The sequence below is a fragment of the Zalophus californianus genome, chromosome 13, assembly GCF_009762305.2.
Source record: "Zalophus californianus isolate mZalCal1 chromosome 13, mZalCal1.pri.v2, whole genome shotgun sequence".
Taxonomy (NCBI): domain Eukaryota; kingdom Metazoa; phylum Chordata; class Mammalia; order Carnivora; family Otariidae; genus Zalophus; species Zalophus californianus.
Window position 1 is genome coordinate 87,094,082 of NC_045607.1, and position 22,558 is coordinate 87,116,639.

Sequence of the window (22,558 nt, forward strand, 5' to 3'; positions counted from 1 at the left end):
ATCGCACAGGCTCCTGTGCTCAGAAGTGTTTGGGGTTTAATGCCCTGTGGTTGTCATCTTGAAATCCCTAAAACTTTTACCTTTGAATTTGTGTTCTGGTAAGTGAAATATGATGGGTCTATGCAGCCTACACCCAGGGCTTGAAGCCTAAACTCACAGGTGGTCCCACCTCCCTAGTGCCCCTCTGAGATGACTTCTCATCCACCCACCAAACTCCAGGCCTCCAGGCTCTGCCTGGCCTCCCAGCCCCTACTCCTGCCTCTAATGACTGCAGCAACCTGGTGGGGGTGGCCCAAGTTCTACTGTTACTCTCCACCCAGCACAGGTAGGGTCAAGGTCAGGCACACATCCTGCTGCTTCTTGGGGTGGGGCGAGGCAGTGCAAGTCCCTGTTCTGTGCTGATGTGACCACAGCAAGTTCAGCGGGCAACTCCATGCAGCCTTCTCACCCACTCCCAATCCCAGGAAGTTGCCATGTCTTGGGGGGTCACCTATCCACTGAAGGTTAGAGCAGTAGGCCCATGAAAGGGGAGATTCACTGATCTACCCAGACCGGTGTTTGCTGCTTCTTTCTGCACAGGGCGGTGCAGATTATGTAACCTACTCCCAGGATTCTCTGATGTGTTTCTTCAAATACAGTGGAAATGTCAAGTCATAATAAAAATATGACATTAAGGTTACCTCTAAGGGTGCTGAGTGCAAGACACCAACCATTTAATAAATTTGGGCTTTTGCATTGACCTATGTTAATGTGTGATTTTATGCTATTTTGCATGGCAAGGGAAGCTTCTTGGAATTCATTTGATTGTTAGATCGATGTGAAAATGCATTATCTGCCTGCCTTGAGCATGGCCAAATGTTAACCTCTTCAATTAAGTAGACTTGAGAAAGAAAATTCAATTACAATGAGCAAACATTTCTGGAACACTTTCTATGTGTAAGGCCTTGTGCCAGGCCTTGTGGGGAATAGGCAGATCATGAGATTTGTTCCTAGTTTGGGAGTGCTTACAAGCAAGAGGGGAGGTAGAGCTACATGTCTGGGTAACCATGGTGTAACACACTCTTTTCCTTATCAAAGCAAAGGAAATGGAATTAGTGGTCAAGCTGGACTGTTGTTAGGCAGTACCTCATAGCTGGAGATGCTAGTTCCTTGCTTTATGCCCATCTCCCTTCTTTGGGAATAGAATTCTACTTCTTTTCAGGGTCTGTCCCTTGGGAAAGATGAGTCTATCTCCAGCTCAGTGGTAAATCTCGATGGGCTTCTCTCTCTTTGTGGCAAAGTCTCCCGTTGGTGATCGGCTTAGAGATGGCCATGTGACTCAGTTGTGGCCGATCAAACATGAAGGCAAGTCTCTGGGTTGCTTTTGGAAAGGCTTTCTTAGTAGAGGTAACTTTGTGGTTAAGGGTGCAGTCTCTGAGGTGGACTGCCTGCTTTATGATCCCGGCTCCACCGCTGACTAGTTCTTCGTCATCGGGGGAGTCACTTAACCTTTCTGCCTCCATTTCTTCATCTGTTAAGTGGGGTTAATAATAATACATAGCTAATGGGGTTGTGGCAAGGATGAAGATTAGTTAATATTTGCAAAGCACTTAGAAAAGTATCTGGTGCACAGTTAAGTGTTATGTAAGTGTTAATTGTCATTATCATTATTTTGAGATGAGATGCCAGAGGTGATAGTCTCTTTCATGACCCTGGATGTCTGTGTGTCTGGATGTGACTCCTGTAACTTCCACTGTGGCCTTGTGCATGTAAGGGTGGTTGGCCTAGGAGGGAGGAAAGTGGAGAGAAAGAGAGGAAGAGCCTCAGTCCTTGATGAAGTCACTGACACTGCTACCAACCCTGGAGTCCATTCTACCTCTGGACTCCTTGTTACGAGATGCGAGACATTTCTTGTTCAGGGTGTTTTCCGTCAGGCTGTCGTGTTCCTGGAATCAAGGGTGGCTTCCTGGTGTCTGTCCCGGAGCCCCTCTGGTGGTGTGCCTTCCAGGTCCCTCAGGTGCGCTGGCTGTGGACTCTCCCGGAGCAGCTCCTGCCAACTGGCTGTACCCCCATTTCTGGCCTTATCTTAATTATGACGGGATGGCTTCCTGAAAGGCCGAGATTTCTGAGACTTCCAAGATCACCCGAAATCCACCATCTACTCTTGATATTCACAGTGCATGTGCTTTGAGGTCACTTTCAAATTTGCAGACACTATGGCAATGTAATTTCTCCACAAAACACAGTAAGTTAACACTTGAATGATCCCCTTTGATTCTTAATGATTCTACAGCTCTAAGGACAGGAATAAGTAGTAAACTTATTAAATTTTTCCACTAAAATAAACTCTACCCTACATTACACCATTTTTTAAAAGGCAACACTAAGAACTTACATTTCCAGAAATAAGGTGAAGAGGATGAAAAACATTTGCAAGGAGTACAATAGGAGAGTTATCGATTACATGGAGAGGCGTTCTCTAAATGACTGAGAAAAGACACTCACTCGCCCACACCCACAGTTTATATATACGGATATATATCTGTATCAAATTTGTGCTTCAGCAGAGTTACAAATTCATAAATATTACATATCTTTGGGATCACTGAAAGATTCAGAAATACTATCAATTTTTTGGCATGCTTAAAAGTCCTGGTTTTTATCTCTTGTGCCCACTCCCAGAGACTGATAATGTCTTCCTAGAGTGCGGGTTCAGAAGGACGGTGAGGGCCCGTCCTTTTGGGTGGAGCTGAGTGCTGGGATCAATTAGGAATGTCTGCCTTAGTACTGGGTATTTACCCCAAAGATACAAACGTAGTGACCCAAAGGGGTACGTGCCCCCTAATGTTTACAGCAGCAATGTCCACAATAGCCAAACTGTGGAAAGAGCCAAGATGTCCATCGACAGGTGAATGGATAAAGAAGAGGTGGTATATATATATATATATATATACACAATGGAATAGTACTCAGCCATCAAAAAGAATGAAATCTTGCCATGTGCAATGATGTGGATGGAACTAGAGGGTATTATGCTGAGTGAAATAAGTCAATGAGAGAAAGACAATTATCATATGATCTCACTGATACAAGGAATTTGAGAAACAAGACAGAGGACCATAGGGGAAGGGAGGGAAAAATGAAACAAGACGAAACCGGAGAGGGAGACAAACCATAAGAGACTCTTAATCTCAGGAAACAAACTGAGGGTTGCTGGAGTGGTGGGGGGTGGGAGGGATGGGGTGGCTGGGTGTTGGACACTGGGGAGGGTATGTGCTATGGTGAGCGCTGTGAATTGTGTAAGACCGATGAATCCCACACCTGTACCCCTGAAACAATACATTATGTTAATCAATTAAAAAAAAAAAGGAATGTCTGCCTCGGGTGTGGGTGGTGTTGGTGTGGACAGCAATACAGTGTTTCTGCAGTGCAGGGTTTCCCAGCTTCTGCCTACTCTGCTTCAAAGGTGATTAGGAGGTTGTCAGGCCTGATTCCATAATTACAATGACTCTTAACTTCAGGATAAAGTTATGTACTCAATCAGTATACATTTACTGAGCACCTCCTACGCATGAGACCTACCCTTAGGCACTGCAGGAAATTAAAAAGTGAATCGGACTCACTCCAACCCACAAAGACATGGGTTAATAGAAGACAAAGACGTGTGTGTGTGTGTGTGTGTGTGTGTGTGTGTGTGTGTTTAGGGTATGAGGGGATACAGAGCTGCCAGAAAGGGTTAGACTAAGGGAGGGACAGGACATGTGTCAAAGGCAGGAAAGCATCCTTTGAGTGAGTGTGGAAGGTGGCAGAAGGCATGCCAGGGAGGGTTCATTGGATGGGAAGCCCCGCAGTGATGTAAGGAAGACCGTTGGGCTGGATAGAAAGGCAAGACTGCTTCAAACGGAGCGGCCAGAATGAGCCAAAGCAGCAGAGTGGAAAGCTCCCAGCTGTGGGTGACTGACTGGCTGGTGAGGACATGTCCTTGTGGTTTTCTTCCAGTTTCTCTCCCTCCCCCACCCCCGAGTAAGCGCGCTGCTGTGGACTTCATTAGCTTGTTGTGCTGATGTGACATCCATCCATTTTCTTAAGAGTTGTCTGGGCCAGGGGAAAACCTGCTCTTTGCAAAGATCATCTTTCATCACCATTTGACGTGTGACATATAACAAATGTCTTAAAGTAAAGGAGAGGCCTCACTGGTATCTCACACTGTACATTTTTATTGTAAACCTAAAAGAACTGACAAAGGTTCCATCTTTATTTCCTTAACTACATACAAAGTCATCAAATATTACCAATGAAGAGCATTCCTGACGTCCTATTATTCCATTACACGAATAAGGCAAAAATTCTTTAACACATGGCTGAGCTAGAAACTAGTGTTGATTGGTTGAAACTGTGAAAAACAGCTAAAAATCGTACATAGAAGCTCACTCCTAACATGCTCTTATGTTATGTCGCACATATGCATACATATAAATATGAGGTAGGCTTTTGTTAAATTTCTTTTGTAAATACTTCAAGAATGAAAGCAGAGCTGCTGGCGTTACTAAAACAATAATAAAGAGGAACCACAAATGCAGAGAAAAGTGTTCTTCGGCGACATGCGGAAAGCTGTAAAGAGCCAGTCTAAGAAGCACCAAGAAATAGACTTGTCAATAAAATAAAATGAGGATGCACCATTTTAGAGTTAGAAAAAAAAAATGTGAATTCGAATCAACCTAATAATCATCCCTGTAAACCTTAAGAGTGCATATCTGGAACATGAAATATGAACTTGGATGTTGAGGGACTTCTCGGGCCTTCATTTTACTTATCGACTGGCTGTGGCTCTCTTCTAAGCAAACCTAAAACAGAGAAGGTGATTTCTATGACACTGAGTAAATAGGTTCCACCTCGATCCAAAGCTCCCGGCAGGCAAGCCAGCTGTGTGTTCTTGCCATTGTTCCCTCCATCCTTCCTCGTGCCCCCCCCCCTTCCCACTCCCGTGCCCTTCCTGGAGTTTTTATGGGCAGCCTTAGATCTATATTTACCCACTATATTTAGTAAGTTTGATTATGCATAGCCTAAATTCAGATCTGAGATGATGATCCAGATTTTTGTTCACTGAAAGAACTTTTCCTTTCCTTTTTTTTTTTTTTTTTTTTTTTATAGGTTTACAGCAAAGACGAAGCACCAGTTTATTTCCAGCTCTTCTTGCTATTCGGTAGGCTTGTTTTGCCTCAGGCCTTTGCCCTCACTGTGCTTTTGTAGAAGGCTCTGCTAGCACATCTGCCCATGCCAGGTGCTTCCTGACATTGAAGTCGCCACTCCGTTGCCACCTCGTCCGAGAAGCCTCCCAGATTACTCAATGTAAACAACACTCACATCCAATCCCTTGCCACTGTCTGGCCCAACACTCTGTTTGTTTTCTGCTATCCCTTTATGCAGTTTTGGGTTTTTTGTTTTTTTGTTTTTGGTAAGTTTTCATGCCATTGAGAAAAAATTTTACATACAGTAAAATTGACCCTCTTTATTGTAGTTCTGCAAGTCTTGACAAATGCATCCAGACATGTCCCGCCACCAGGACAACCAAGATACAGAAAGTTCCACTGCCCCGAACTGTTGCCACATCTCTTCATAGCTAACCCTTTCTCAAGCCCAGCTCTGAGCTATTCTTTGTATCTGTAGTCTTGCCTTTTCCAGAATGTCACATAAGTGGAATCATATATTATGTAGCATTTTGAGTCTGGTTTCTTTCACTTTCTTTAGCTTAATTTATTTGAGACTCATCTGTATTATTATAGGTATCAGTATTCCTCTCCTTTTCATTACTGAAAATCGTTTCACTGTCTGGATGGATCATAGTTTGTTTATTCATTCTCCATGAGTTGATTCCAGTTTTGGTGATTACAAATAAAGCTGCCATAAACATTCAAATACAGTTTAATTTCAGACGTATATTTATACGTGAGACTCCTGGGTCATCTGGTAAGTGCATTTTTAACTATAGAAGAAACTGGTGAACTATGTTCAAAAGTGTCTGTACGATTTTGTATTCCTACCAAAGATGAATGAGAATGCTGGTAGCTCCACGTCTTCACCAGAACTTGGTATGGTCCAAATTTTTATTTTAAGCCATTCTCATAGTTGTGTAGCTGTATGTCACTATGGTTTTAATTTTCATTTCCCTGTTCGCTAATGAGGCTGAACATTTTTTTAAGTGCTTATTTGCTGTTATATCTTCTTTGATGGAAGGTCTGTTCAAATCTTTTGCCCTTAACAAAATTGTTTTCTTATTATTGGGCTTTTTTGAAAATATTATATCGTACATTCTTTTTATATTCTGGATATTATTTTTTTTCCAGATACGTGATTTCCTAATACTTTCACTCAGTTTGTAACTCATCTTTTCATTCTCATCATGTGTCTTTCAAAGATAAGTTTTTAATTTTGATAAAGGACAATTTATCCTTTTTCTCTTTTCAGGAATTATGTCATATCTAAGAAATTTTTGTCTAACCCAAAGATCACAAAGATTTTCTTCTATGTTTTATTCTCAAAGTTTTATATTTTTAGGTTTTCTGTTTCAATCTGTGATCCCTTTTGAGCTCATTTTTATAGATGGTGTGAGATATGGGTGGGAGGTCACTATTTTTATTGCGTATTGATATCCAATCATTCCAGCACCACTTTTGAGAGGCTATCACCTCTCCATTAATTGTCTTTGCAACTGTGTCGAAAATCAATTGACTGTAATGGTGGATGTTCATGTTTTTAGTAATTAACTTGTTGATCTTGAGATGTTTTTAGCATGCCACATTAGATGTTTTTAGATGGTATCAGGGATCAGACAAAAAACAAAAATGAATCTTTTGTTTTTGTGTGTAAGTCTACTTTAAGCCCTAAGAATGGGTAGAATAAAAAGCCAGGTGGAGTGAAAGTTACTTATTTTGATGGAAAATTACCAATAATTCCTCTGGGTAATGCCAATTATTTTAGTTCTCCAACACACAGATACACACACACACACACACACACACACACACACACACACACACACACCTGTGCCGCTTCTAGGTTCTTCAATAGCAGACTGGAGTTGACTGTTGGGGAGCAGAAGGGCATTACCCTAGCTGAACATTTAACTGAGCATCTACTACCTGTAGGTGCTCTTCAAAGATTTGGTCATTTAGCACACATCCTCACTGAGGATATTGAGGCCTAGACATTAGGAAAGGGTTGGTGAAAAATAAGAATCAAGATCTGGAATTCCCAGGGGAGTCACATTTTTAAGCACCCTTATCTACTAAATTAATTAATTAAATACATCAGTCAGACTTGGTGCTGAATGATAGAAGAGCATCTGTGCTCCCCCCCACCCCCACTCAACAGTCTGTGTGTTTGGACAGTGCTGTGGCCTTTTGTATCACTCAACCTGGACCAGCCCTCACTTTGACCTTGTGGCCACTGTGTTTGTGCCTTTGGGCAAGGCAGGTCTGGCCAAGGCCAAGGCCGAGGCCCTGTCCCCGTGTTTCTTGGTTAAAATCTTGTTCTTCTAAGATGAAGTGAAGTGGGACTCAAGAGTTACTAGTTCATGTGGTTCTTGCACTCAAAATGGGGGTTTTCTAAAACCCCACGAAAATTCATTTTCTATCCCCAAGTCCAAATGATTCTGTCTGGAATGAACTACATTTCATCATCTATTTACTTACTGAGAGAGTAAGAGCGCAGAGACCAGTAAGCAAAGGGAGAAAGACAGGAAACTAGCAATTACTGAACACCCATTATGTCAACTGTGAAGTACTTGGACATGGTACGGACAGCCTTGTGTTCTTTATCCCATTTCACAGATGAGAAGACTGAGGCCTAGGCAGGTCAAATTGTCCTAGGGAACAATCAGCATGTTCTGGGGCCACAATCTGTGCCCTTGACTTTACATGACAGGACTGTGTAGGGGGATGGGAGGGAGAACTCCCCTCCTCCCCCAGAATTAAAGATGGCATCCACATCCCTCAATGGGAATAGGCTTTAAAGATTCCCACTGTTGTGACAACTTGCACAAAACGTAAACAATGGCAGCCTTGCCTGTTTTTTTCCTCCCATGCGTCAAGGTCACCATTTCATTTTCCTATCTCTGCCAAAGAATTCCTGGTCTGGTTTCCTGTGTTTCTTCTCTAGGCTTTTCAGTACTATAGAGACATGATGCTTTGAATAAAAGCCTTGGGAGACATTATAATATGAGGGAAAAGTCTTTTTTTTTTTTTTTTTAAATAAGGAAGTCAAGAGTGACAGTGCCTGGTGGTTTTAATTGTGGGGTTGACTTCATGTGTGGATTGTGAGTGGACTCATACTGACTAGGTGTAAAAATGGGAAGTTTTTCCAGCAACATCTGCCGTGTCCATCTCATTGCGGCAAGTTCTTTGTATCAAAAAAAAAAAAAAAAATCTGCATAGCTTCTAAAGAGAGGTATGTCCTGACTTACATGATCTCAAAAAAGGTCTCAAAAACATGTTTTCAATGGACTTGATGTTTTAGATGTACTGGAATAACTGCTACATAAAATCATCTGTTAGTGAGGGAAGGTCAGAGGAGCCCAGATTTAAACTCCACATTTTGCAGATGAGAAAACCGAATGCCAGAAGGAAGTGACTTTGCCTGAGGCCACACAGCTCATTAGAGCTCAAGTGGAATGAGAGTTCACTTTGCAGGACTCTCCAGTGCTCCCTGTTCCAGGATCAGATCGGTACATATTGAATTCCATTTAATGGAACAGAAAACATTCAATTCCATCTCAAGATCCAAGTCTCCTCAGAGAGGAAGAGTGGATGCTTTTTCTCCTCATAGGAAAGATGGAATTAGTCTGACTCTCTTTACCAGGTCATGAGGTCAGTTGAGATTTTATATACATGGGTGTGAAATGGATGAGAGCATTTCTTACCTAAAGAAAGGATTCTTTAAATCAAGGATGTTCCCCGATCTGAAGCCTGTCTGGTTTACCAGCGCCACAATCTGAATGTCATAGCTCTGTCTAGATGACAGAAAACAAAACAAAAAAACCATCATTTGACAAGACCAGTTATCTTCACATACATTGAGGGTGCTTTCTACACATACCTACCTAATTCATGAGTTGTTTTTTTTTATTAACCTAATGTATTATTTGTTTCAGGGGTACAGGTCTGTGATTCATCGGTCTTACACAAGTCACAGCGCTCACCATTGCACATACCCTCCCCAGTGTCCATCACCCAGCCACCCCTTCCCTCCCACCCCCCACCGCTCCTGCAACCCTCAGCTTGTTTCCAAAATCTATCAAGAACTTATCAAATTCATGAAGGTTTTAAGAGTGCATGGGTGCCATCTTATATATGGCCATATGTGTTTATCTGGATGCTACTAAATATTTATTTGTTAGAAGACTTTGACAGTTATAATCTCTTGATCTAAAAAATTACCAAGTTAATGGTGTTTCTGGTTTTACCAACAGCAATGCCAGAAATGGCTTTAGTTAACAGAGGTACTTCGTGAGTCACCCATTGAGGTACCAAAACAATCTTAATTGTGCAAAGACTGGGTAAGTTAAAATCTCAGACTGACAGTTGACAAATGTGATTGATTTTAAGAGGCCCCAGATGAAGGCTCATGTAATTCTAGTGAGAACTGGCTGATAAGAACAGCTAATAGGACATATCCTTGACGACTAAAACGAAGGAATTATGTTTATGGGATTTTTATTAGTCATATATATGCTCGCTCTGCCTGCCACTCCCCCTGCTTGTGCTTCTCTTCTCTGACAAATAAAATCTTTAAAAAATATGTATTTCTTCAGATTATAAAGTGTTCCATATTCACTGTAGAACAGAAAAATAAAGAAAAATAGAAATTAAATAAAATAATCCATAACGTCACTGGACAAAGATTCTTCTACTATAGAGTATTTTCTTACCATATTTTTTGTATCATTTTTTATAAATGTAAATTTTTAATAAAATCATCTAAAGTATTCCTTCATATCTCCTAATTTGATTTAACATAAGTAAGCATTTATCCTCTAATTCCTTTTTAAAAAAAATTTATTTGGGAGAGAGAGAAAGCAAGAGGGAGAGCATGAATGGCGGGGAGGGGCAGAGGAAGAGGGAGAAGCAGACTCCTCGCTGAGCAGGGAACCAGATGCAGGGTTGGATCCCAGGACCCCGGGATCATGACCTGAGCCACAGGCAGACGCTTAACCGACCGAGCCACCCAGATGCCCCATCCTGTAATTCTTGACAACGTACTTTTCAGTATTATTATATGGGTATAGCACAGTATATTTAATAATTCCCCACTGTCAAATATTTATATTTTTATAACATATTATAAACATGTAATAACATATTATTACTTATAGTAACAAAAATCTAATTTTATGACAGAAATTCTGCTGTAAAGGACATTCTTGTAATACATCTTTATGTCCTATCAGTGATTATTTCCTTGTAATAAATTCTTAGTGTTAGACTCACCAAGCTAAAGCACGTAGACATTTAAGGTTCCAATACCTACTGCTAAGATGTCTTCCAGAAAGTGGACTGAATTACTTCCTCACCTACACAGTATAAAAGTGCTAATTTCATTACACATCTTCCAATCCCTAATATTTTAAATGTTTGGGGTTAACATATTATTGATTATTTTAATTTGAATTTCCTTGACGGTTTGGCTTCCGTTTCAAATTCCAGAAATTACTAAGGGATACAAAGGCCACCCTGTCATTACCAATAGTGGCCTGGGAAGGTGTATATATAATGTCAGATCCTATGAAACCCGTAGCTCCAGTTCTAGATTTTATCGGGGCCAATTGCAGAGTAAGAGGGAAAGATAGGCCTACATAAAAATTAAAACAAAAAAATCAACGATGTCCTTTGATTCTGTTTCAACTCCTATAATTGAGCCCCAAACTACTCTGTTGTAAAATGTTTCTTCCGTGATACCCACATCCAGTAGTTCACTGCATTTGTGATACTTGAAGGTAGATGCAGAGAAAGCGAGACATGGAGACACCAAGCTCCTCAGGAGAGGGGCAACCCTGGTCATGGAAAGGCTGAGAAATCAGCCTCACAGGTAAGTCAGGGAGGGACACACCTGCATATTCTTCCCAAAGGAAAGACACCTTCTTAATAATATTTGAAGTAATTAATATAGGACTTAAAGCAGAAATGGGGGACCCCGAGGTCTGTGCAAATGTGTGTGTCCACGGATGCATATAAGGCACAAGGGAGACCTGCGTGGCCCCAGGTGTGGTCGGGAAGAATGATCAGTAAGTTCCTGCCACAGGGTGTTCAGCAAGGCTCTTTTCAGGATGCTAGATAACACTGTCACTTTATACTCACTTCTCTCAACCCACTCCTCTCCTTGACCCTTCCTCAGAGTCCTAGCTTCCCTCATGGAAGGCAAAAAGAGCTTCATGTCATGTTAGGTCATGGCTCAGTGCGGTGAGTGAGAGCTGAGATTTGTCCTCAAAGCCCTTCCGTGTGCGTGCGGGGGTGACGGGGAGGATGGTTAAGGCAGGCTATTTTGATAGTGATTCCTCTAACCAGGGGAGAACGTGCCCTTCCCGAAGTCTGCAGAAAAATCATGTGCTCTTCTATCCCAGGAGCAGTGTCATCCTGGCACCACGACACCCAGGAGGCCAACTCCAAACTCCGTAATTAATGTGCAACGTTGGTAAAGCAACCAACAGTGGAGAATCTTGGGGCTCCTGGGTGGCTCAGTCGTTAGGCGTCTGCCTTCGGCTCAGGTCATGATCCCGGGGTCCTGGGATCGAGCCCCGCGTCGGGCTCCCTGCTCCGCGGGAAGCCTGCTTCGCCCTCTCCCACTCCCCCTGCTTGTGTTCCCTCTCTCGCTGTCTCTCTCTCTCTGTCAAATAAATAAATAAAATCTTTAAAAAAAAATGGAGAATCTTTCAAGACTGTGTATACAGGATCCTAAATTAACTATTAATTCTTTTGAACCAATTATGTAGCAATGTATATTCTTTAAAAAAAAGCCCCACAAAAACCTAGTTCTTTCCCAGACTTAGTCATTTTAAATCTACAGAGAAAGTGACATACACGGAACATATTTTAGTTCAAGGACTGAGTGCAAAATCATTGCTTCGTATACCAACGTTTCTTTCGTCACTAGGCAGAGATTGGAAACTTGAGAACAACATATGCAGGGCATGTCTTTCTAGAGAATGTGGTAATTTCTGATAATTTCATCTTATTAGAGGAAGCAGACGGTACAGTAGAGGGACAGGCTTAGTGCTGACCACCAGGGAAGAAGGGGATGGAGAAACAGAAGTGGCAGGAAGCTTGGGGAGAAAATGGCCCAAGTCACTGAGGATTTACTGATGGTGAAGGAAGGAGATAGAACTTTAGTGGTATAGACCTCACCCCGTTTTCTTCAGCGGGGTTTGACTAGGCATGCCCCAGGGAGGGTGAGGGATGACACACTGGGGTATGGTAGAAAATACGGAGCTCTGATTTTTAATTTTGTCAGCCCTAGGATGCGAACGCAGTTGTTCACCTAACACCTACTGAGCACTAGCGAATTCACTAGGTAAATGCTGAATTCTAATCGCCAGCTAAGAGTTAAGGTACATGTGAGGCTCACCTAGTTCCTCAGGTTTTGCTAAGGTGGGATGGTTCAGTAAGAGTCTGATTATGGGGTCCAACATGACCGAGTGAATACCAAGCATGTGATGGACACATGGGCCAGAGCTAGAAGAATCTGAGGAACACTGAAGAACAAAGAAACATCACGTAAAGCTGTGCCAGCAAATACTCTTACTTCACGGCACCTCATCAGGCATGAAAGCTTCCCCTACAGTTCCTTCTGATTCAGCTGTCCAAACATATAGGTATTTGGTCCAAGTGAAGCTGAGTACAAGATGGAGCAGTTCGGTGATGACCATTAGGAGCAGCATTTGGAGCTTCAGAAGCTTTAGCTCTTTGGTCAGCATTTCTCCTAGTTTCATAAAACAAATCTCATTAAACTCCCTGTATACCAAATTCCCTGGCAAACCTGAGTACAGCAAACCCTCACAGAGATCCAAAAGTTTTTTTTTTTTTTTTTTTTTAAGATTTTACTTGTTTGGCAGTGAGATACACAGTGAGAGAGGGAACATGAGCCGGGGGAGTGGGAGAGGGAGAAGCAGGCTCCCCGCGGAGCAGGGAGCCCGATGTGGGGCTCGATCCCAGGACCCTGGGATCATGACCTGAGCCGAAGACAGACGCTTAACGACTGAGCCACCCAGGTGCCCCGGAGATCCAAAAGTTTTAAGTTATGTTCTAAAAAATGTTGGCCCAGGATAAATGGATGAGCTAGACCCAAAATCAGCCTATGTATATATATATATATATATATATATATATATATATATATATTTTTTTTTTTTTTTTTTTTACATTCATTCTTTTTTTAAATTTTTTATTAGAGAGAGAGAGAGTACAAGCAGGGGGAGTGGGAGAGGGAGAAGGCTCCCCGCTCAGCAGGGAGCCTGAAGTGGCTTGATCCCAGGACCCTGGAATCATGACCTGGGCCAAAGGCAGCTGCTTAACCGACTGAGCCACCCAGGCGCCTCTACATTCATTCTTTTTATTTCTATTTTTGTATCTTATGAGATACATGCTACATAAATTTCTATGTGTATGTGTATATATACATATATATATACACATACACAGAGACATGTCTATGCATGCGTGTGTCTATAGTATATAAATGTATAAACATATGTATATATACATATATCTCTATATTGAGCACTTCGTCTTATGCTTTCTCTTCTTATTGTAGTATATTCACATAATTAAGAGATAAATGCTAGTATACTTGGGAGGACGCAAATATAAATGTTTTTACTCATAGGTACCAAAAGCTTGACCAAAAAGCTTCATGGACGCCACTTCTGTGAACTGGAGGGATATAAATTTCATAAAGTTCCTAAGCAAGGTGAGTTCTGTTTGATCGTCCCAAGCACCAAAACGAACGACAGCCTCAGAATGATGGCGAGTCTGTGGAAAAGAAAATGCTAACAATACAATCATAAATGGCCCTGGCTGGGAAAGGAAAGGGCAGCCACTGCCCACACGTGTGTGGGTGCACACGCTCTCCCAGGAGGCCAGAGCTTAAAAAGACTGTTTGACAATAAGGAAGGGGGTGACCCTCTCCAAAGGCAGGACAAACAAGTAGCACCTTACTGAAAAGAGCATCAAAACACTGACAATTCAGGAAGTGCTGAGGGTTGTAGAAAATACCAAGGAAGAGAAGAACTTTAAAGCAAGAACTCTGATGAGATATAATATGAGAAAGAAAGAGAATATGCAGGAAAAAATAAGATTTTCTGTGGACCTACTGTGTATTGATGACCATGCTATGTTCTCTCCTTTAATATCTGCCAAAACCTGGTGACACAATCACTATAATTTGCTGTTAGAGAAATTCATTAACTTGTCCAAGATCACTCAAGCACCAACCACATGCAGAGGAGATGGGACAGAACCAGGATGCATCAGACTCCCAGACCTGACCTCTCTCACTACGCCAAGGTGCTGGCCTAATATAATGAAGAACTGCCTCCCTCCCGCCTCCCTCCTTTTCTTCTTGCTGCAAAGTATTGTGGGCCCATAATATCTTAGCATCTTCTTTCAGTTGTGCCAGATGAAATTCTTACTAAGAGAAGGATCGTCAGTTATGACTTCTTCATTCGGGTGGTCATTCCACATCACTGCTGAAACTCGGAAGCATATGAAGTGAGGAGGGACACCCCACAGAAGACTCAGGCCTTCTTTCTAGGAAGCTCACATAAAGACAAACACTAGCAATATACATCTGTGCGTTAAGAAAGGGACGGAGGCCTGGAGGAGCCCGAGAGTCACAACACAGGTAGGTGATGTGAATGGTTTGCCTCCTTCTTCCCTACTAGGGGAATGAAGGAGAGGAGGGTAGAAAAATACGACTGATGAGGATGAAACCCAAGATATGTTAGAAAAAAGTAATGAAACAATAAGATGGTTTAAATTCACTCACCTAATTATACCCTAAGGTACCTTAACAAAGAAATATTTGAAAGCAAAAGAATGTTAAGCAGAAAAGGCAAGTCCAAACGGCAGGCTGATGTTGGGTACTGTTCCTGAGCAATTTTTTTTTTTTTTTCCTGTAGAACTGGTCATTAAATAGATGGTTTATGAGGATTTAGGGAGAAAGTGGTAACTTCCAGGATGAACGTGGTAAAAAATCAGCATTTTCCACCTTTGCTCCTGGAAGCCATCCCCAAACAAGCAGAATAGAAAGACACTGCAGACCACAGACCTCCTTTTCTGTCCAACCGGGAGAAAGATAAAATCCGCCCGCTCTAACTTATGCATGAGGGCTACAAAAGCAGTTGAGATTGGTTGTAAGCCACATGGGAAAAAGCACAGAAGTGCAAAGCGAAGCAAGAGAGCCCAGGGGCAGCCCACCTAAGAGAATGCTCCCCAAAATACAGGCCCTGAAGATGAGGAGAGTTTTCTGAAATGCACAAGTTTTAGTCCTTGTTTGTAGCATCTTGGGCAGGAATTGGGGCGGGCAAGGCTCCTGGGCAAAGACGTGTCTAGAACTGCAACACGGCAGATCCACCTAGACATGCACAGAGCAGCCATGTTTGCAGGAAGCAGGATGCCTCTGCGGCAGCACCGAAGGGGAGAGAGTGTGAGGCGAGGAAAACAGACCATGTGAACACTGCCATGTCTCTCATGCCACAGGAATGTCCTTCTTGTAAATCACTTTCCAGAAAAGTTCCATGAACTTTCCAGAGGGGGCGGACTTAGAATCTCAAACAATTTAAAAATCACTCTTATAGGAGTGAGGAGTTGAGGATGGTAGCCAACGGAGGAAGACTGGGAGGATTTTGGAAGAACTCTCCAAATATTTACACAACTGCTGTGTGGAGGTTGGAACAGACGTCAGAAGCAGAAGTAAGATAAAGGAGTATGGTTAATAGCAGGTGGTAGATAGGACTGACAGCACGAATCACTTTTTAGGGGCGCCTGGGTGGCTCAGTCGTTAAGCGTCTGTCTTCAGCTCAGGTCATGATCTCAGGGTCCTGGGATCGAGCCCCGCATCGGGCTCCCTGCTCGGCGGGAAGCCTGCTTCTCCCTCTCCCTCTCCCCCTGCTTGTGTTCCCTCTCTCACTGTCAAATAAATAAATAAAATCTTTAAAAAAAAAGTCACTTTTTAATCATCAGAGATGTCTAAGTACCTGACATCAATAACCAAAGACCGTATGAAAAGTTACTTAACCTTAGTCGTAAAGAGATAGAAACCAAACAACCAGATACAACTTCTAAAAATGATTTCTGGATCTATCAGACTGGCAAAAACCATAAAGACCTGTAATGGGCAGTGCAGGGAATGATGTGCCGAAATGCACAAGGCTGTCCACTGCAGTGTGAGTGGAAGTTGGTGCAACTACTGAGAAAAGCAGTATTTGTCCAAGTGCAACATATACATAACCTTTGATCTAGCATTTCCATTTCCAGGGATCTCACGTAGAGATATTCTTGCCACTGTGTGAACTTCCTGTTCAAGGATATTTAGTGCAGAGTTTTGTGTAATGGCCAAAAAAGGGAAACACCAGAAGCAACTCAAGTATCAATCAATCAGCAATTTTAAAAAAAGACATGTCGTATATCCACCTCTGATGCATCTACTAAAATGACAAAGCAATCTATCTGCACAGATTCAGGACTCACTGCTAAGTGAAAACTTAAGTTGGAGACTGCTAGTTTAGTCTGCTTGTAAAACAGCAATAAAAACCCCATGATGATTTTTGGTTAGTACATACACAGAAAATCGCCTGAAAGGATATGGAGCACGGGGTCACATCTGGTGAGTGGGGTGAGGGGTGGCAGCGTGTGTGGACTCTAGACACTTTTGTAGTTTTGAATGTACATGTGAACGTGTTAGGTTTTTGTAATGGAAAAAACTGAGACCTCAGAAATGCAAGAGTTGATATGTGAGGTGGTGAGCTCTCTGTCACAGGAGTATTCAAGCACAAGCCCAAGAAAGGGAGGGGGGAGGTAGGGAAGGAAGGAAGTGGAGCGGGATGACCTTTGAGTACCCTTAATATTCGGAGAGTCCTTGAACCACTCTGCTATTCTTTTCTCCTCTGATTCACCCAGGAGAAGCTCCAGCAAGGTGAAAGAAAACAGAGCATCTTAAAAATGAGAAAAATCAAAGTAATCGCCGCCGAGGCCTCATGAAACCCACTGCCAGAGGTAAGCGGCCAATCCTGCAGTGCTTGTCGCCCTGGGTACAGATTGATGTTGCTGTGCTAAATTTGGGGGGGGGTGTGTGTGTGGCTAGCTGCAAGGAAGGCCAGGAAGCTGATGTGGGATTTAAAGCACTTGATAATTTGAGCCTTTGGCAAGCGCTCCCATGAGCGGATGGATGCCCTTCCTCCCTCTGCGGTCAGGTGGAGAACACTGCCCTTGAGTTATCCCAAGCTCCCCATCCCTGCCGCCCTGAGCCCAAGGGGGGACGTCTGCCGGCTGGCTCCATAGCTGAGTGCACCTGGCAAAGTCAGTGAGGCTTCTGTAAAGCACCCCGTCCATGTCGAGGTGCTGGAAAGGCTCCCACCTCCTGCACCCACTTCCCCATCACTGAGCAGCATGCAGAGGTGGTCTCCCGTCTGTACTCTCCTGCTTACCGTCTGTTGGCTACAAACAGCACTTTCCCTGAGAGGGTCTCTCCTTCTTTGGCAAAGAGAGGAGTGTGAAGAAGGCACCGCACCTGATACCAATGAGTCAGAGGCTCAGTTGGGGCTGTTGACAGCCAAACGGTTACCCTGCGGGGCAAGAGAAGAGTGAAGAGCCAATCAGGTTTCCAGGCCCAAATTTAACGGACTGCCCTGGGGACCTGGGTTGAGAGTTGCTTTCCGGGGTTTTGAACTCATGGAACTGGATAGGTTCTGAAGAACCTATCTGAAGAAAAGGATAGCTCAATTTAGGTCATTGCCATGTGCTGGGTGCTGCACCAAGAGCTTCATGCATATTATCCCACTAAGTCTTTACAACGACTCGGGGAGGTAAGCCCTGAGAGGTTAAAGACTTGCCCAACGTCACGCAGAGGACCGCTGGAGAGCCAGGCTTCCAAGTCGTGGACTTGGCCACTCAATCAATCTGCACTTCCGAATCAAAGTTCATTAGAAGCCCAACAGGTAACAGAGTTCAACCGGTAAATGATTTGTTTGAAAAACGTCTGTCAGGGCGAGAAGTCGGGAGTCTGGCCTCTTCACTGTCTCGTGCCAACCTGTTCAGGGAAACTGGTGGGGCTTCTAGAAGCCAGAAAAGCCCCTGGGGCAGATGGTCTCTACGGTCCTTCCAGCTCGGACATCCTGCACGGGTATGTTTAAATGGATATTCTTCCTTTCATATGAGGAGGTGGGAACATCTGGATGTGCCTCCAACACCAAGGTCACCTGTCCGGGCTCAGGGTGTGTTTCGGGTTTGGATGGAGTAAGGTGCTCCTAGAGGGTCCATTTTGACTTGAAGATTTTGGGGGGATATCTGATAAAATTTAACCGCTAAGTAATATAAACCACTTCTAGATCAAAATATCCTCAGGCATATTATGCAGTAGAAGACAAATTTTTTATAGCTTTTTAAGATAAAGCATTTAACTTCAAAGAAATTCTCCCCTGGAGCAAGCCACTTCAAGCTTATCTCCCTTGCTCCTGCAGGAACAAATTCACTGGGGGAAAGTCGGAGAAACAAATGCATGGATCCCTTGGACAAATACGCTTCTGTGCTGTAGGAATGACTCGTACATCATTTTCTTTCTCTCTGATTGTCAGCCCAGTCGAGGCTGCCAGGGATCTCCTCCTCCCTGAGCCCCCCAAGCTCCCTGGGCCTTATCACAGACCCAAGGGCCCTTCTCCCTCTACAGAAGCAATGACAAGCCTGGATGTTTCTATAAGGAGTAGAGGAGAGTGTACTGCAAAAGATTTCCTTTTGCCTGGTCATGGGACCCAGAGCAACTGTCTTTACTCGTCGGACAGCACGAGAAAGCCTGGCAAGAGAGGAGGGGAGTCAGGAGGACAGCAGAGATTTGGGGGGTCCCGGGAATGGCGCAGCCCTTACAAGGAACGCCAGGCACTGAGAGCCAATTTGTAGGTGGTCTTTCTCCTCTTTTCCCTTAAACTTTCAAATCTTTTCAGGAGGGGGAAGGAGTACATGATGAAGAGGTCACCCAACGTGGCCGTTAGCATAAGTAGTCCATGCCTGCCTGTCATTAAAGAAGGGCTCTAGTCTGAGAAGCTGAAGGTGTGAACCAGAGTGGGGGAAGGTATGTTTCTGGGCACACCCACACACAGGAGGTTCTATAACGAGGACGATGCCATGGAAGCTAAGGCGAGAGCTTGGGGTTCTTCCCACCACCTATTCTGGAAAAGACCAAGAGGGGCTGATGCAGCCCGGATCCCCTCTCCTTCCTTCAAATCCCAATCCAATTGCCTTCAGAGGTTTCACAGTATTTTAGCCAGGGCTGATCTGACACTATGGAAAACAGTCTCGTTTCGACTTGGCCCTAAAATTTCAAAGCTGTGTTCGCATCAGTGCTTTATTTTCTTGAAACCTAGAGAAGTAAGCATTATGGCACGGGGCCAGAGGAGGCCCAGAAGGGGGGTGATACCTACAGAGATCCGACAAAGGCCACGTCAAACCAGAATGCCAGGCCGTGGACAAGGCCAGACTGCGTCAGTTGAAACACAAAGGGGATTTCTACTCTGCAAGGAAAGAAAAAAGAGAGAGCGAGCAGAAACACTTGGAATTATTTTTGTTGTTGTTGACAGGCATACAAGACACCTTCATGAGAACAGCCAGAACATTCCCAGAATATTCTCTTTCTCTCTTAAGCACTCCGGTTCCGGCAGCAGGGTTCTCTCCGTGTGTGATTCCTGCCTGAGTGAGGCCACACATTTGACCATGTGGCTTCTTGACAAAGCTCAGCAAGAATCACATCACCGCTCTGCAGTGACCCGGAACTTCCCGGGGGGTGGGCAGCATCCGGAGCGGGGTGTGAGCCCTGAGAGGAAGAAGAGGCAGGGCCCAGGCGACACCCGTCCTCCTAGAAGTCAGAGCAGGAACCGGGCAGCCCCCCCTACGCTGCTGCTTAGAAGGGAAAGGCTGCTCGGGCCGCCCAACAGAGACGTGGATCACAAGGGGGCGCATCCAGGCTAGGAAGGTCATTGTCACAGTTCATTGACTTTTCAGAGAGGCCACTGAACCTCCCACGGGCCCGCAGCAAGCATCACGCTGACGTGGCCGTGGTTTCTACCCCCTGCAGAAAGAAGAGTGGGAAAGGCACACAAAATCTAGATGCTAACTTGGAAAGTCACTTAAATCCTCTGAATCTTGGTTTCGTCATCTGTCGATGGGTGACAAAACCTCTCCCACCAACCTTGCAAGGTTCTTGCGCGCATCGGAGTGGAGGAGAACATAGATGACAGTTCTTTGTGAACGTTTTAAAGTGTTTCACAATTAAAAGGTGATATTACTCGTCCCTTGCTGAGGGGAGACTTATGTTAGTGAGTGCTCTAAAGATTTTCAAAGAAGGTCGTACCTTATTTGCATTTATGGTGCCTCCAAAGCCCTAACTTCTTTCACCCTGTGGCAGTCAGAGCATTTCTCAAGTTTTCCATTGTGCTGATCACGCAGAACTGTTTGGTATGGCACTGCCATTATTTTCTTTTTCTCTCTCTTTTTTTTTTTTCCTTTGCATTCCCCTAAATAGACTATGAGCTCTTCAAGGGTAGACTTTCAAAACTTACTTTTTGGGCCTGTGTAAGCACCAGCACCATACCTGGCACCTAGTGAGATCTCAATAAGCACTTGCTGAATTGACACACGTAAGTGAATGACCAGAAGCCGAGACAGAGCTCATTTTCAAGAACTTCTCAGGGACTCAGGAGGTGGCCCAGAGCAGCACATAAAGCCGATGGAAGTCAATTTTGTCTGGGCCTGTGGGAGTTACTAGAGTTGTTCCCAAACGCCATTTCTCTTGAGCTGAGCACACGGGAGGATTACATTTATCCACTCACCCGGGCTCAGGCTCAGCCATGTGACTTCCTTTGACCCATTAAACAGGAACAGAAGTGAGCTGGGTCATTTCCGGGCAGAAGCTTTTAGTGCCAGAACATACTTGGCCATGCTCCTTCTTTTTGTCTAAGTGGCGAGGGATGCTCTGGATAGAGGCTGGTGCGCTGGGGTGGGTGATGCCACTCAGAGCCAGAGCTGTGCCCAGTGCACAGAGCGTCAGGGAGGAGGACTCCTGTGTTATAAGCCACGGAGGTTTCTTCTTAGGGCCACAGCAGGTTCTAGCCTGTGCTAAGAGAGCACCCTTCGCCCATCGTGATCTCAAGACAGGTAATGGTCTGAGTTGCCCAGCTGCACCTGCTAAAGTCTGGCCCTTGCTTCCTCAGTAGCCCAGGCAAAATGACAACCTGGCTGGGTCTTAAATTGCACTCAGAAAAAAAAAAAAATACACGCCCATTGATCTTCTCAAGGAGAAAAAGGCAAAATACTAGTGAAAGGTCATCCAAAGGGGGTTCCTATCACCATCTGGGGAATGAGTTCTCATTTCAGAGTCTCTTCCAGTGGACGGAAGGGGGACAAACATGAACATTTATTGAGTGCAGTCTTTGAAAATGAGCCAGGGCCTGTGAAACACGTAGCACAGCACCTAGGATGTGGTAAGCACTCAGAAAGTTGTAGCTCTTCCTCTTGATGTTATTGGCCTGAGTGAGAAGTTAAACAGCCTGGACTCTGGAGCCTTCTGAATGGTTCAAATCCCAGGTCTAACTTCCTCAGTAATACCGTGACCTTGTGCAACCTACTCTGTCTCACACCTGTCCTCGGGAAAATGGAGGTAACAATAGTACTGTTTGCAGAGCAAACACAATGGAGGACACAATGAGTCGTTATATGTAAAGGGCTCAGAACACCGACTGGCTATATAAGTACATGTTACTACTACTTAATTTTACACATACAACTTTTAAAACAATCCTATGGAAGAAGCATCATTATCTTCGTTTAGCAATAAAATGCGACTAGTACTGTTGCACCATTCCTGGGTGTGACTCCCACCTAAGATCTCTCCCCTGTGTGAGTGGCAAAAGCCTGCACTGCAGTTTTGCGGATGAGAGAGCCGGAGGAGATTTTCAAAACCAAGAGCAACACTGGTAGTTACAAACCTGTGGAGATCAGCCTCTTCTGCGTCCACAAAGTTGACTGTGTATTTGACCGTCCGAGCCATCAAAATCCTAATGTCGAACGTGTCCTTGTGGGGCGGGGTGGAAAGAAGCAGAAACGTTATCTTTCTGTCAGGATAAACTGAACCCAAGCAAAATTGTGGACTGGCTTTCTTCCTGGTGTTTTAAGTCAACAAGAGTTAGGGTTTGGAAGGCATGAGCTTAATGATAATAATATCAATAATGATGGCTAGCATTTATTCCATGCTTACAATACACCAAGCACGGAGTGCTTCACGCTTTCCTAAGTGCTAAGTGCTTTGTTAGGTTGTATCATCCGGTGCT

At 44.0% G+C, this 22,558-nt stretch overlaps 1 protein-coding gene across 1 annotated transcript in view; it reads right to left on the reverse strand.

Moving 5' to 3' along the window:
• Positions 1 to 4,284: 4,284 nt before the first annotated feature.
• LOC113934838 (histone-arginine methyltransferase CARM1-like) overlaps positions 4,285 to 22,558 on the reverse strand; it is a 183,107-nt gene continuing 164,833 nt past the window's right edge. The window contains exons 9-13 of the mRNA XM_027616399.1: positions 22,217 to 22,302; positions 19,658 to 19,747; positions 17,672 to 17,809; positions 8,897 to 8,986; positions 4,285 to 4,823 (exon numbers count right to left, since the gene is read on the reverse strand). Of these exons, the coding sequence (XP_027472200.1) occupies positions 4,814 to 4,823; positions 8,897 to 8,986; positions 17,672 to 17,809; positions 19,658 to 19,747; positions 22,217 to 22,302 (414 nt within the window). The 3' untranslated portion in view covers positions 4,285 to 4,813. The remainder of the gene's footprint in view (positions 4,824 to 8,896; positions 8,987 to 17,671; positions 17,810 to 19,657; positions 19,748 to 22,216; positions 22,303 to 22,558) is intronic.